Source organism: Lacerta agilis, chromosome 2 (genome assembly GCF_009819535.1).
Source record: "Lacerta agilis isolate rLacAgi1 chromosome 2, rLacAgi1.pri, whole genome shotgun sequence".
NCBI classification, from domain to species: domain Eukaryota; kingdom Metazoa; phylum Chordata; class Lepidosauria; order Squamata; family Lacertidae; genus Lacerta; species Lacerta agilis.
In genome coordinates, this window is record NC_046313.1 from 949,639 (window position 1) to 965,291 (window position 15,653).

A 15,653-nucleotide genomic window follows, 5' to 3' on the forward strand; every position below is an offset into this window, starting at 1 on the left:
AGATTCCACTGGGAACATCCCTCAGAGTATTCAAGAATCCATTTGGATTCATAAGCCTCTGAGGGGCAATTTTATTAATCTGTCCCCCATCCTTGCAGAGGGGGATAGCCGCTGTGAGTTTGACCAACGAGTGGTTTGATCATGACAACAGAGCCCCCCCCCCATTTCCAGACCACTCCTCTCCACACGTGGAATGAAGACCTAGTCAAGGGTATGTCCTACTCTTTGCGCCAGGCAGATGACAACCTGAAACAGCCCATGGTTACCAGGGAGGCCATGAAATCCCATGTGGTATAATAGCAGGCTCACTATGGATGTTGAAGTCACCCAGAATTAATGTCAAAGATTCCTTCAGCACTGTACTTGAGACTACTGCAGCCAGTTTGATCAGGGAGGATGTTGAGCAGCTGAATGGGCAATACACCAACAGCATTCCTGGTCTGTCTCTTAAGTTCCAACATAAGATGAAGGCACTCTAGTCTCACTTCAAGGCAATGATGTTTCCCAGCAAGGGAGAAAGAACTCTGGTGAACCACAGCAGCTCCACCTCACTGGCACTGGAACCTGGGATGGTGCTGCACTAACCACCCAGGTGGCAAACCCTCTTAACCTACACTTTCCTGAAACAATACAGAAACCAAGACAAAATTCAAAATTCACGCTTCTCACTTCCGGTTGAGCGCGGAGCCGCCATCAGTTGCAGGTTTTGCTCGGCTGAGCAAACCTGAGTGCGGCAGGGACGGGGTGTCTTCTACAGCGCAGAAGACCCCCAAGGAACCCCAAATCGAGAGTTTTGGGGGCATGGTCGTCCAGCGGGTGCTAGAAGGGTGCTCCTCCCTCCCCAGTAAGGCTCTGTTTTGAGCCCCCGAGAGCGAGGGAGTGGAGCCCCGGCACATCGGACATACCGCTTTCCCTGCCTGCACGAAGCTGCGATACTGAGGGGCTACAGCATTTCAATTCTTCCAAGTAAACAAAAAATGGACAAATGAACAAATCTGAAGAGAAAACTGTAAGTAATTTGATTTGATTTGGCTTCGGAGGGGATTCTAAAAACGGAAGTCAATCCCTCTCTGCTGAGATTAAGAGACAGTGCGACTTTGTAGCTGAAGCTATTTTCAATGCGATTGAAACAAAGAAACTTTTGTATGGGTGTTTTTTTGCTTTAAAAGTGGATTGGATTTATTTACCTCTTTCCCGGAGGTCCAGATGGAGTGGATACTATAAATTTTAGCAATAATTAAAAACAAAAATGGCGTACTTATGCAGTAAGCATCTACATAGCAAGAAATAAATTGTTGTGACTAGCAACTTGAAGCTCGACCTTGAGATGACAAAGGGAAAACTGTCCTCGCGGTTTGTAAAGCAAGCTTTGGAACTTTTGCAGCAAGTAGCCGTGGGAATCAACAGCATTGCACAATTGGCACATAAAGAATTGGAGATTGAGATTGAGAACAATTTGGAGGCCTTTACATTGGAACAGAAGGAAAAGGAAGAAGGGAACAATGACAATGCTGAAAAAGAGGAGCTGGAACAGGATACACCAATTGGAGCTTTTACGCAAGAAGAATCCGACAGTGTTAAAGACTGGTTCCTGTTGCCACTGGATTGTGAAAAGACTACAGGCCTGCGATTAGTTGGACAGTTACAGGATTTTCTTTTTTATGTCTCATGGGCCGGGTTCTTTGAAAGGGAGGGTAAAATATTAGAATTTAAAAACGAAATGGTATTTCATTATGGTTATGACAATTGGATATGGATACTGCGATAACGGACAATGCTTTGAAAGATAAACTCTGGGACCATAAGGGAGGGAGGTGCATGAACAATATGAAAATTTTTGGTTTAAGATAATGAGAAATTACAGAAGTATTTTGAGGCGGAAGTAGAGAAATGTTTAATAGGTAAAATGATGAGATGGATTTTAAATTAGAGTTTAAAGGTAAATAAAGCTGGAACCATGTAATAATTTGGAAATCAGTAAGGGGGGACTGAGGAAGTCATTGTAAAGGAATAAAGATTGGAATTTAATTGACTGGCCCGGGAGGAGGGTCAGCGTGCTGTGCTTTGGAAAGTATGTGGTTAAATGTAAAATGATTTTTTGCTACCTCTGTGAGAGGGGGGTTTGGTGCGTATTGCTCCCCTCGGTGGGAGAGGGGGGAGTCTGGAGTGTTTAACCATGTATTATAATGTATTGGCTTTAATTGGTTTTTAAATTGGAAAATCTAATAAATTCTTTAAAAAAACAAAAACAAAATTCACGCTTCTCTGAATTTTGCAGCATATTTCTCCAGCATAGTAATGTCTACAAAACTTCTATGCTAGGATACAGGGTGCATAGAAATGCACTTTTTGTGAAAATAACATAGAAAAATGCATTGATAAAATTGCATACAAAAATGTGCATGTGAAGATGAATTTACACAAAAGTCTTAAAGAAAAATGTAAATGGATGCGGAAATTTAGAGAACTTAAGACTGGGGGGAAATGAGAAAGTGAGAGGATCTAAAATTGATGGATTCACCCACATCTCTGTTTCTCTCTCATTCTTCTCTGGGGTCCTAGGGATCAATCACAGCCCATATCTGGAGAATAACAGAACCAAATGTAAGCCCCCCCCCACCTCAAGCAAGGGGGGGGAATCTGCTTTCCTCTCTCTCCACTTCAAAACCATACTTTACATATAGATTCTTTATAGTAAACTCCCTCTGCCTGCCCTATGAATGGCATATGAAGGATGTGCTTTCATCTTGCAAATGCCAGTTCCATTTATCCTCATGTGCCTAAACTTTATGGCTTTTGGAGAAAGGATGGGATTGATTGATTGCAGTCTTGAAGCTTTCTTCTCCTCCCCCATCTCCTCCACCCCTGCAACCACCTACTCATCTTGCAACTCAGGCAGCAGATCCTGTTCAAATAGCAGGAGTATAAGGCAGGGTGGGATCCTGTGAGGGTGTTTAGCCCCATTGCCCATGGTTTTGCTGGGCTGTCCCTACCTTAACTCTCCTGAACACTGGGAGCATTGGCCCTACAACATTCGCTGCCTGAGGTGAAGGATGAGAGAGCACCCTTCCCCATTCCATGCACAAAAGTCGGCCAGGCTGGAAGTTGAACCTGCTTTGTTTTTTTTTTTTATGAAGAATTTATTGGCATTTTCATATCAAACATACACCCATACCCACACCTACAAATATAGAACAAATACAAATATTGCCAGGATTCTTCTTCTTGGTTATATACATAAAGAAAAAATTCTATTTCCGAATCTTGACAGTTGACTCCCCCTGCCTTTTCACCTTCGGTTTTAAAACCATAAATCTGCTTTTTTTTAACAACTTTTCTCTAAAAATTAACTTCTGTTAGAAATAAAACAATCATCTTAATCATCTTACTCTATCATAAATCTTAACAAAATATTCTCATGAAATCTAGACTAATTTCTTCTATCCTTTATCTTGCTGCTAATAACATAAAATCTCAAATATCTCCTTACTTATTCAAAATAGGCTTAAAACTAACAACCCTCACCCTCCGGATTCAGAATATCATAACAGACCATTTGAATTTACATTTAACACTTAACACTTCACCCCACTCCCCCTCTGTCCATTGTCCTTCTCTGTCTATCGCCGGAACCAATCTTCCAATTGTCCTCTTTTCCCATATATCCACAGATCCAGGCACAGTTCACAACAGACCCTGCATCGAGCTTCAGGGTACACTCTTCTTTTGGCTCCTCCGCTTCTTTGTAGCATTCTTCTTCTTTTTGTAAATATCTTAATTCTTTGTCCCTTGCCCCCGAGCTCACACCTCGGGGTCTGGATATAGCAAATCTTGCCGTCCCGGGGCTGCCACCCCCAAAGAACGGGTCTTTTTCCCGGAGTCGCCCTATCATCTCTCTCCATCCTTCAAGCAACCCTTTCAGCTCCTTGCCAAGGTTTCCTTCCATCGTATAAAACATTTGGAAAGCCTCCTCTGTGGGAAGTAGATTTTTTTTGTTTATTACCCCACTCAAGACTTTCAGTTTCCGATTTGACAGTTCCAGCTCCAAGACAATAAGCCTTTCTTCATCCGTTAGTCCAGAGTTCAAAACAAGTTCAAACACAAAGTCCAACATCTTGGGGGAGGGGGTGAGTGTCAAATTTCAATTCCTGTCTCTATGTTCCTCCTTTTGTTTCAATTGTTTCCCACGTCAGTCCAAATTTTCCATCGCCATTTTTCCTGAAGCCAGAGCGCAAAGACCAAAACTTTGGACGGAGATATTTTCTACAGACTTACTCCCCAAAGGGAGATCTCAACAGTCTCACTTTTCAAAGTTCAAATACTTTATATCCATTACTGTAGCAGCAGTCACTTAAACTGGTTATTTTCTTTCCCCTGAAGGGAGGGAGGCAGGCTTCCTTTCCTCTTCCCCCCGGATCGTCCAAAAAAACATAGAATCAATCCATTCATATACTCACGACCACCGGGTTCTTTAATTCCATTAAACACAGGTAGAACTTTGACGCTCGTCGCGGGGGTGACCGCCGCATTTGCATCCCGGTTGGGGCATTTCCCCTATAGCCCGGCTCCGTTGTCCCTTCACCCCCACTCCCCCTTTACAGGGGGAGCAAGGGAAGGGTTCAGAGCACTAATGGGCACAGCCGGGGAGCCCAGGGTGCGGGACGCTCTTCCCGCACCCCACCGGAGCCCCGCTTTGCGGTAGCGGGGCTCCAACCCCCGGGACGGACTGGGTCGCCTCGCAGCCGAGGCAGCCCACGACCGTTCCGCGATGGCGTCGCCGCCGGAAGTAAGTTGAACCTGCTTTGACACTGACAATGGGGCAGTCTCCTTCACTGCACCTGAGGTCAGCAGGATAGGTTAGGGGGTGCAGTGGCACACACAGTTCCGCTCCTGCTCCACCCCTCAGTGTCTGCGATGCCACTTGGCTTGTGATAGGGCCAGCCTTGGTCCTTGGTTTGAAATCTTTGCTCAGCCGCAGGCTATGATATGCCCTTGATTCCCCTGCTCCAATGATTTAGTTTGCCCGTTCCATGCGCTTGTCTCCAGGATGTCTTACTGTAAGCAATGTACTCCATTGTCTTCAAGGACCATGAAAGCATCTGGGAATGCTGCCACATAGCCAATTTGTTGGTGAAAGCGCATGCTCCATAGGGCTGTAGCCCCAGGAACTGATGGTGCATTTGCACACAGAGAAACACTCTGGATAAACAAATCTCATTTTGTTTCCTCCTGATCCCAACTTGAACAGTCCTTTAAGGCCTGTAACACAGCACCCAGCAGGATTTATCAGACAGTATTGAAGTAGGATTAGTGACTGAAAAGTGAGTTAAAGTTTTACCACACTAAGCTGCATTGAAATGCATGCTGTGGTTATTTCTTGCTGGCAGGTAGCATAATTGCTATGTTTGCAAGGAATACACATTAAAGCAGGCTGGGCAGACATTTTCCTATGATAGGCCACGGATCCATGAGAAAAGTCAGATGGGTCTGTGTCTGATTGTGGGCTGAGCCAAATCCAATGGAGGGTCAAATCAGAACCAAAAATGGATGGAGTTTGGAAGAGTCTCTCTCTCTCTCTCTCCCCACCCCCTCTCCCTCTCCTCCACAATCATCTCTCCCCCTCCCTGAGCTTCCTCCTCACTCATCTATCCATCAATTTCAGTCCCCTCCTCCCATTTCCCCCTTCCATTAACACAAGTCTGACCTGATTCCCTGCTGAGGACTCATGAATTCAGGCTGGGGGATTCCAAAGGTTCCCATCACAGTATGAAAGGAGGCACTTGGGTCTCCCCTCAACAGCAGGTATCAAAACTTCCAATTGCTGTCAGACTCACCACCACAGGACACTTTAGTGTTTGTCTTGGGCCCTCGTGAACTATTTGGGGGAAATTCTACTTCTTCTCATCCCGTTTCTACCCCCACCTCATATTTTTTTTGGATAGGTGTGTGAGAAAGTAAATTTTAAGCTGCTTTGAGCCTTAGGGTTGGAGCAGGATATAAATCAAAGGAAATAATAAATAAATTGAAAACAAACCATGTATCATGTAATAAGAAAATGGGAGGAATTTCCAGCAGATAATGGCCTATTGGAACCAGCCCTAACCAGCCCCTATATCATCTTCAGAAGCAGACAAAGGCAAAACTAGCTTTCCACATCCCGGCTTTTTAAATCCAAAGGAGAAGAGCTTGGGATAGAAATGGATGAGCTGCAGGCTGACAGGTTAAATATATGTTTATCAAAACCCCGACCAAGCAGACACCCGCATGGCAAGCCTCCCAACATCTGCCTGGGAAAGAAGGCAGCAATTGCTGAGGTAAACACTGCCGACAGGATGATAGATAGCTAAGCTGTTGGGCAGGAGAGCTGAACCAATGCAGGTGGACGGGGGTGGGGGAGACAGTGAGGGAAAAGGCGTACAGAACACCCCCCCCAAAAAAGATAGGGCAATGAATGAGGTTGCTGGGTGGGCCACGATCTGAACCCTTGGGAAATTAAAGATGTAAATCCTACAAGATCTATAATTCAACACAATCCACCCACGGTCTACCAGCCAGGCACGTGCACTGCATGGAGATTTGGCAGGGCTCCGTCTTGTGAAGATTGTCTTTTACTCGTTCTTCAGTTTCAAGGCATTACAGCAGGCCTGAGCAACTTCACAGGCATCCTGCTGAACATACCCCAGACCAGCCATGCATTGGCAGAGCCTACTGGAAACTTGAGTAGACCCCAGTTTCCAGGTTGACTGAGCTCCCCCAACTGCAAATGGACCACCCAGCATAGCTCAGGGGACAGCCAACAGCTCTGTGGGTCAAATCCTGTAAGAGGGAAACTGGAGGGAGAGTGTCTCCCCCCCCCCCCGCCCTCTCATCATAACACTTGAATCCAGGGCAGTCCAATAAAGCTGGATTCAGGGCAGACAAAAGAAGGCACTTCTCCACACAGGGCACAGCTAAACTATGGAATGTGTTCCAACAGGAGGCAGTGATGGCCACCAACTTGGATGGCTTTGAAAGACAAATTCAAGGAGAATAAGACTAACAATGGCTGCTAGCGATGTGGCTCTGCTCTACCTCTACTGTTGGAGCTGGTAGGTCTCTGTATACGGGTTTCTGGGAATCACAAGTTGGAAGTGGGTTTTTTATTGCATTTGTATAATTGATAATGATCGTGAGCACTGTTTGGTGGAAAGGTGGCATGCAAATTGAATGCAGAAACAAAATAAAAAACCACCACCACCACCACCAATCACCACCACTGCAGTATCTATTGTTGGCATCCTTCTGTTTCGAAAGGCAATGGAGTTTGCCTCTGGGGGGAAGTCAAACTACTAGAGAATCAGAGCACCCGCTGTAGCTGAAGAGACTGGAAACTCACAACTGCTGCCTCCAGCATTCTTTTTTGCTCTCTTTGCAGCACCAAAGTGACCTCCCTGGGGCACAAGCCTGGGAAGTGTGTCTGGAGGTCCTTGGATGCCCAGTTCACAATACCCCCCCCCTTCCCAGCCTCCCTGGTGTGGTCCAAAGGAAAGCAGAACAAGATGTTTGGCACCAGCTGGGCTGCAGGAGTTAAATACGAAAAAGATACCTCTGTGTTGCAAACTGCAAGCAGGATATGAAAAAAGGCAACACGTGGGCCAAATAATGTAGGGCAAAATATTTCTTTATAGTTCATAACTATAAAGAATGACAAAACAGAATATATACATCCAATCTATATACATACTATAAAAACAGTATATTTTTATTTTTCTGAATATTATTTTGGACAATATGGACTCTTGTTGATACTGAGCATTATCCTTTATATGATCCTTTATATGATTGATTAGATGTATATACTGTATTCTGTTTTGTCATTCTTTATAGTTATGAACTGAAGAAGATTACACAGTGTACTTATCCGGAATGCTGTCTTCGCTGCATATTATTTGACATAAGAAATTTCGCTGCGTATTATTTGACATTATAAAGAAATATTTTGGCCTACATTATTTGGTCCACGTGTTGCCCTTTTCATATCCGGGCTGCAGGAGTTGCCTGAAGGAGGTGTACAAGGTGCCATCCAACCGCCTTAGGGACTCCAGATTTGTGTAGGGTTTACTCCTGAGCCTTTTCCTCTCTCAAACATATGCCACAAGGCAGCGGGTATGCAGGGTTTACTCCCAAAGCCTTTATCACAGTTTCTTTCTCCTAGATGGGCTGCCTTCTCAGGTTGATGAACCCCATCTGCCCCTCCTTTCCCTCTACAGCGGGGGTCGGCAACCTGCGGCCCTGGAGCCGCATGCGGCTCTTTCGCGGCCCTGCCGCGGCTCCGGGGCGGCTGCCTGGGGCGCGGAGGTGGCGCGGAATGGTGGGGGCACTGCGCCTGAGAACTCCTCGGCCGGAGGGAAGACGCGCCAGCCCTGCCCGCGATGGAGGGGCGGTTTGCAGGGGGCAGAGAGAGAGGGAGGGAGGGGGCAGCCGGGGGGAGGCGCGGGGGGTGGGGCCTGGTGCGACGGCGGCAGCGCAGTTGGCGGAGCGGAGCGGGGCCGTCCCCGCCGCGGACCGCCACTGTGAGCGCGCAACAGGCGCTCCTCCTTCGGCTCCGGGGCGGCTGCCTGGGGCGCGGAGGTGGCACGGAGTGGTGGGGGCACTGCGCTGCGCTCCTGGCCCGCCTGAGCTGCGCCCGCCGCGCCGTCCTCCTGACCCGCCGCGCCTGCCCGCTTCCCTCCTTGGAGTGTCGGGCCCGGCGGGCAGCTGGGGTGTCCTTGTGGGGCTTGGCTCCGTTGCGCCTTCCCCACCCCCGGAGAGGCGGGCGGGCGGGGGACCTTCCCGGCGTCGGTCGCCGGATGGTGCTGCTGCCGCCTCCGCCTGGCTTTGCTGCTCCGCCTCGCCGTCCGGGCGCCTCTTTGGCAGTGGGACCCGGGGGGGCGCCCGGGGGCCCGGCCGGGACTCGGAGCCTTCCTGCGCCGCCGTGCAACAGGAAGGCCGGGCGGCGGCGGCGAAAACGTCCGGGCTGCTTCTGAAACCTCCGCCAACCGGTGCTTCGCCAGCGCTCGCTGCGGGCGGTGTACATGCTCAACGACGGCCCCAAGGGCGGCTCGGGGGCCCGGAGCCCCGAGGCCGGCGCGCTGCAGAGCCTGGCGCGATTCCCCCCCCAAAAAAAACCTGTTTTTTGCTTTTTGGCTTTTTGCCTTGCTCTCCCACCCCCCCTTTTTTTTCCTCCCCTCCTTTTTTAATCCAAGGGGAGAAATCCCATTTTTAAAACAAACAAACAAACGAAAAATAAACAAACACCCCCCACAGCTGCTGCAGCCACTCTATTTGAATTTTTATTATTACCCTTTTCTCCCTCTATCCCCCTTTTTTCTTTTCTCTTCCCCTTTTGTTTTTGTTTTCAAAAAAAGGAAAAAGAAGAAAAAGATTTCCCCCCTTTATTTTTATTTTTTAAACTACTACATATTTTTAATAGATATTCTCCTCACCCCACCCCACCCCCAATTTATATTTTTCCACCCCACTTTTCCATTCCCACCCCCTTTTTCTTTCTTTATTAATTCGCTTGCCAACCTATCTTAGAGGGGGAAGCCCTCTCTCCCACCCACCCCACCCCCAATTTATATTTTTCCACCCCACTTTTCCATTCCCACCCCCCTTTTTCTTTCTTTCTTAGTTCGCTTGCCAACCTATCTTAGAGGGGGAAGCCCTCTCTCCCACCCACCACACCCCCCCAAAACAACTTTGAGCTGAACCCCCAAAAACGGGGGTAGATCACTGCTGAAAGTAGATCACAGTTTCGTGGGAGTTGGCCACCCCTGGTATAAGACATGTAACTAGAATAAAAATTTTAAAAAACCAAGCAAATAATTGTAATAACTACTGTAATAAAGCACTGCTATAATTATATATAATTTCCCTAAAATTTTGGTTTCATTCGCCTTTCCGTGCTGAAATGTCACAACCTGAAGGACCATGGCTTGCCCCCCCCCCCCCGTTTTGATCCTGGGTACGCCCCTGAGTCAATGCAAAAAAGTAAGAACTTATTCTTGTTGTTTTTACTAATTATACTTTGCATTGGCTCCTATATGTTATTTATTATTATTGCATTAAGGTAAGAAACAATATATGCAGCGTTATATTTGTTTTAAATGTCGCAATGGTTTTGCGGCTCCCAGGTTTTTTTTTTTTCCTTTGGAAACGGGTCCAAGTGGCTCTTTGTGTCTTAAAGGTTGCAGACCCCTGCTCTACAGCATGTGCAGAAACCTCCTTCTTGACTGTTGCCCCGCACCCCCCTGGTCTTGTCCGCTCAACCTGGCGGAGCCTGTCTTCACATTCAGGGAAAGGGTTTGAGACTCATTGGCTACCCAAACCCATATTCTGGGGTGTGGCTGCTGTCCCATGCTGACAGCTTCTAGGAGCCACAGGTGAGAGCTGAGTGTAGGGTGGGGACCAAAGCTGGACAAACTGCTGCAGAAGGAGCACAACATGCCCCCCACCAGAGGCACTGCCCCTCCCTTAACACCCTATACACCTGCCACCCCTACCATCACTGATGGAATTCAGCACTCAGTTTACATACCTTTTGAAAAGAATTAGGTACATTAACAGGAAGGACAAGTCTATTGATCTCTGTTAGCCATAATAGCTAAATAGAGCTTCCATGTTCAGAGGCTGTATGTTTCCAATTACCAGGTGCTGGGGGGAAACAGGAAGGGCTGGCTGTTCCCTCCAGGCTTTCTTCTTAGCTGCCAGAGGCCAGAGGCAGCTTTGAAGATGCAGGAATCACACCTGGGACCTTTTGCATGCAAATCAGATGCTGTACTTCTGAGCTATGATCCATTCCTGAGGTTGCCGGACTTCAGCTCCCATCAGGCCCAGGCAGTGCAGCCAGTGGTGAGGGATGATGGGAGCTGTAGTCCAGCAAATTCTGGAGGGCCACGGATGCCCTGCTCCTGGACTGAACAGGCTCTTCGTCTCATCTAATCAGTCCATGTTATGTTCTTAAACAAATGTTAACACACTTTGCAATTTGTCTCTCAGCCAGGCATGCCAGCAGAAACCGCCTCTTCTCTTCCTATTAGTTTTCACACTTCAGGCTAATTTTAGTGTAATATTTACGAATGAACATGAAATATTTACCCCCACTCAGTGCGCTGTGGCACTTGAGTGCAACAGAAGCGTGAAACAGGGAGGAGGTGTTCCGCCACATCACTGTCAGCTGGGAAAATTGTTCTCAACCTGCTCATGGTGAATGCGTCACACTTAGCTTCTTGTTTAAAAAAAACACAAATGGATGATTTTTTGGATGCAAATTCAGTTGTGCCTTCTCCCCATAGCAATCTGAGACAGAGTTTAATTTGAGGCAGGGTTCTTTTTAAGTGGCAGAACAGAGAGTTAGCAATGAGCTCCTCTGAGCATGTGCAGAGAACACCAAGAGGCACTGGCCATCAAAGTTATGTGTTCAGATAAAAGCCTGACTCTGGTTTCCATGCAGGCTTGAGGTTTAGCTCTGCCTTCCTGCCTGTCTCTCTTCTAAATGTAGGAAGAACTCTGCAGGATCCAACCACAGGTCCTTTCAAGTCCAGCATCCTGTTTCCCAGATCAGCCAATCAGATGCTTCTGGGAAGTCCCCAAGCAGAGTAGAAAAGCACCCACCACTATTCCCTTCCAACTGGCCTCCAGCCATTGGCCAAGGCTCTTTGGGAACCCTCGGTCTCTTTTTTGAGGCCCCCCATTGTTCAGGCTGAATGCAAAGCTGGGTGCAGAGCAATGGCTGGATGTCGCATCAGGCTCCCTCAATATTCTTCAGAAGATGGAGCCTCTGCATTCAGTGGCACACTATCTCTTTTCAATCAACACAGAGGCTCTTTTTAATCCACCATTGCCAAAAACCATAGATAGACCTGCCCTCCATGCAGTTTCCTGATTCCCTTTAAAAGGCAGCTATGCTGTGTGTGTGTGTGTGTGTGTGTGTGAAATTAATTACTAGAGTTCATTAGGAGACTACAGCAGATATTACCCACATGTAACTTCTCTTTCAAGGGGCTACTTTACAAAATGGAGGTTTGCATCCCAAGCAGCACCAACTCTCTTGTTCCATTAGTGAAAGGATTTACTCTTGACAATGGAACAATCCTTTGTCTCCTCCGGGTTCCTCCAAATGTGTTCAAAGGCTTCCCTCAACCTCTGGACCAGATTTAGGGAGGCCATGGGATGTGTGGGGGGAAAGTTTCATTGCACAAGCTTAAATCCTTGCATTAACAGAATAAAGGCATCGTTTACTGCCCTCATTCAAAACGAGTGATGCTGCTGCAACTACCCGAGTAACAGAATTTCCAAATGAATTTATAAATGCTAGATTTGTACCTCACTGAGCAAATGACAAAGTGTGATGGAATCATTTGGCCCATCACTGCTCATAATGCTATAGATGGGCAATCTGTGGTTCCTCCAGATGTATCTGGAAGACAACTCCCATTATCCCTGGCCACTGGCCATGCTGGCTAGGGCTGATGGGAGTTGGGGTCCAATGACACCTGGGGGGCCACAGGTTCTGTCAGTCTTGTTCTAGCCCCACAAAGATGAGAGAGACCTTTCCAAGGGCTTGCTCACAGGACCCAGGGACAAAAGAACCCCTCCTTATCACCATCACCAAAATATGGCAGGAAAGAGATACTGTACAGAAAGAATACTTTTAAGGGAATCTTTCACCTCTCTTCTATGCTAGGATATATGTTCATATCCACAGAAGCATTTGATTGGAACTGCCCTTCAAAATACTCTGCCCCCTCCCATTTTTGGCAGGCATAAGGTGGAGAATGCAAGGTAGTCATGGTTGCAAGTGACAAAAGCCCTCTCCACCCCATGCCAAGTGAAGGGCTCTGAGGAAGGACAGCTTGTCTGTGTTTGTTTCAGCCCCTCTCCTTTTGTGCCCAGATTCTTCTTGCTTGGCTAGCAAGGAGAGCAAGAATCAAGCCACCTTTACCTCCTGTTTTTGAAAATGAGAGAAAGAAAAAAGACTCAGTGTCTTTAATAACCACTCACTTCTCCTGTGGGGAAGAAAGAGCCATACTCAGATCAGGTAAGTGTAATTGTGCCCATTTATTTCTTTATTGCAGTCTTGTCAGCAGGCATTTTTTTAAAGGGGAAGAAAGAGATGAAGTAACAAAAACAGCTGTGCGGTTAAAATTTCCACTCGTGGAACCCTCCAGATCCCCATTAGGCCAATCAGCTTTGTTTAAAATAAGAAAGAAAACCAGACAAAAGTTTCCTGTGCAATAGTAGTGATGCTCTTTTCTATATCTATGTCTATATTCGTCTAAAGAGATGAGGGAACAAATTAGTTTAAAAGAGTAAGCTGGCAGTGGGTAAAAGTAATAGCCCTGCAGAGTTGGTTAAGAAAGCACACGACCCTATAATACACCCCGTCATCTGGGCGTCTTTTCAGGCAGATACAACGTAGAAGGTAGTTCAGTTGCTTCAGGGACAATGACAATAAAGCAGAGCCTGCCCGATGGTTAATACTCTTCTCCCATGCCACTCTTACACAAAAGCAGTTTAAAAATCCATGTTGTGATAACAATGCCTCAGAGAGAAAGGGAGGGGGGGAGACTGCAGAGGCCTTCCTCGGAATGGGCTCATGGGCCAACATCACCAAACGTATCTTGAGATGCGTAGGTAATGTAGAGGAAGCCGTCGTCATCTTTGTTGGCTTCATAGATCTCCGAAACAGTCAGGCTCAGGGTCGGCAGGGTCTTGTTGTCCACCAGCAGGTAGAAGGCTTGAGTGGCTGTCAGGGACAGGCGGGCCCTGGGGAGGGGAAGGGAGAGGATCAACCCAAAGGCCAGTGGAAGGCTGCATTTTGGCTATGTATTGTTTCAAAAGGTGCAAGGTGGGTAAGCAGGTGTACCTTTAAGTGCAAATGGAATTAACTGTCTTCCCCATCTCTCTCTCCCCCCCCACATTACCACAATATGTGAAAACTCCTCCCTACCTCAGACTGTAGACGAACTGAGACATAGATAGATCCCCTGAAACCAGGAATTTGACCCGGCTCAACTGAGGGAGTGTCTTCTCCTTCCGGTAACGCTCAAGCACCACCTGTGTGTGAGGAAAGCATTGGACAATGTCAGGGCACATGATGGAAGCTCCATTGCTGGATAAGCAGGTGTGCTGTTTTAAGAATGGCAGCCTCTCTGGGAACCATATATAAGTTCCTCCAAGTTCCTCAGAGTAGCATTGAGGGCATTATGTTCAATACATGGAAACTTGCAATAACTGTGGGAGCCCCAAGCTTGCATCTCTCTTCTCTCAGTCTCTTTTGCTCTTAGAGTCTTAGCATGGCTTTTGAGGATTTAGCAAAGCCTCAGCCCAGATTAGGCATTCACAACAGCTTCATGTGATCAGGAAAGACTAATCAGCTCATGAATTCCATACTCAGTTAAGACAAGGCCACATTTGCACCACACACTTAAAGCACTGTGATACCACTTAAGAGACCCATGGCTTTCCTCAAACAATTATGGGAGCTGCAGTTAAGGGTATTGAGAGCTGTTAGGAGGCCCCTATTGCCCTCAAAGCTACAATTCCTAGAGTTCTCTATGAAGAGGGATTTATTACCAAACTACTATGGGAATTATAGCTCTGTGAGGAAATTCCCCCTAAAATCTAGGTAGAAAAAGAGGATATTTACCGGAATCTTGCTTGGATACTTTGTCCTGATATCAGTTGTTTCCTGCATACGAGAGGCTAAACATAAAAATTAGATTATGACAGATAACAGTCATCAGAAAGAGTTTTGGAATTTTCAGCTCTACCAAGAGGAAGACCATCACATTTAACACTTAAATGCCACTTTGAGCTTCTTGAAGGAGAAGCCGATTAGAAATAGGGTAGTTTAAGAGTCAACAAGACCTGCCAGTGGAAAGACAGACAAGCAGGCGTCATTCACAGGGAAAACAGAGAATCCAGAGACAATGAGATATGCTGGGAAAATGTTATATTTAGCTTAAAAGGAAAAAGTCAGAAAGATGCAAGTGGAAAATTAGTAGACATTCCAATGTGTAATCCAGAATCATATCTCCCACCTCATCATTCAAGTTCATCCCTCAGTTTTTTACCTAAACTTTTCCTCTGCTTGAATGGACGGTCGTCACTCTGGAACCTCAACATCTTCTTTAAAATCTCACAAGACCCTTTTCCCTCCCTCACCGACCCTTTCCACTCCCACTCTACAGCACTAACTCAACAGAAGTCACCTTGGCTTGCCTTCATTTAAGAGAAGGCTGAGCAGCCCAGGTGGGGCTGGAACCTTCCTCAGACCTAATGATTGTCACCTGCTGGTGGAAGGAAAGGTGAGTAAAACAGAAGAGAGGGGAAGCCTACAGTAGTGCAAGGAGCATTGGTGCACACTTGAGCAATAACCCTGCCAGTTCCTTGCCTTTTGCCAAGATGCTGGAGATGCTTCTCCACCCCACAACACTAGTATGCATTACTTATACGTCTGCTACATTTCTTTAAATTTCAGCTCTTCCCTCTTTGGAGAATCTGCACAGTTTACATTTGGGTAGGTGGGGCTTCCCTTGTCCATCTTGCATCTACTGTGTATGGATGCAAATAAATTAATGTACATGAAGCCCAGAGGCTCCTTGCTTCCACCTAGTGCCCCAGAAGGT

General features: G+C 46.8%; 1 protein-coding gene across 1 annotated transcript; it reads right to left on the reverse strand.

Moving 5' to 3' along the window:
* Positions 1–13,063: 13,063 nt before the first annotated feature.
* LOC117042877 (microtubule-associated proteins 1A/1B light chain 3C-like) lies at positions 13,064–15,236 on the reverse strand. The gene is made up of 4 exons (XM_033142518.1): positions 15,099–15,236; positions 14,672–14,727; positions 13,973–14,079; positions 13,064–13,788 (listed from the first exon to the last, which is right to left on the reverse strand). Exons 1-4 carry the CDS (start codon positions 15,148–15,150, stop codon positions 13,617–13,619), a joined length of 387 nt encoding a protein of 128 aa, XP_032998409.1. The 5' UTR covers positions 15,151–15,236; the 3' UTR covers positions 13,064–13,616.
* Positions 15,237–15,653: the final 417 nt, after the last annotated feature.

Excerpts from the sequence above, each read along its gene's own strand:
- LOC117042877 (XM_033142518.1), bottom strand. The coding sequence starts at position 15,150 with ATGTTGAGGTTCCAGAGTGACGACCGTCCATTCAAGCAGAGGAAAAGT. Across the intron at positions 14,728-15,098 it reads CAAGCAGAGGAAAAGTTTAG|CCTCTCGTATGCAGGAAACA; the intron begins GTAAAAAACTGA and ends TTTTATGTTTAG. Across the intron at positions 14,080-14,671 it reads AGTATCCAAGCAAGATTCCG|GTGGTGCTTGAGCGTTACCG; the intron begins GTAAATATCCTC and ends CCTCACACACAG.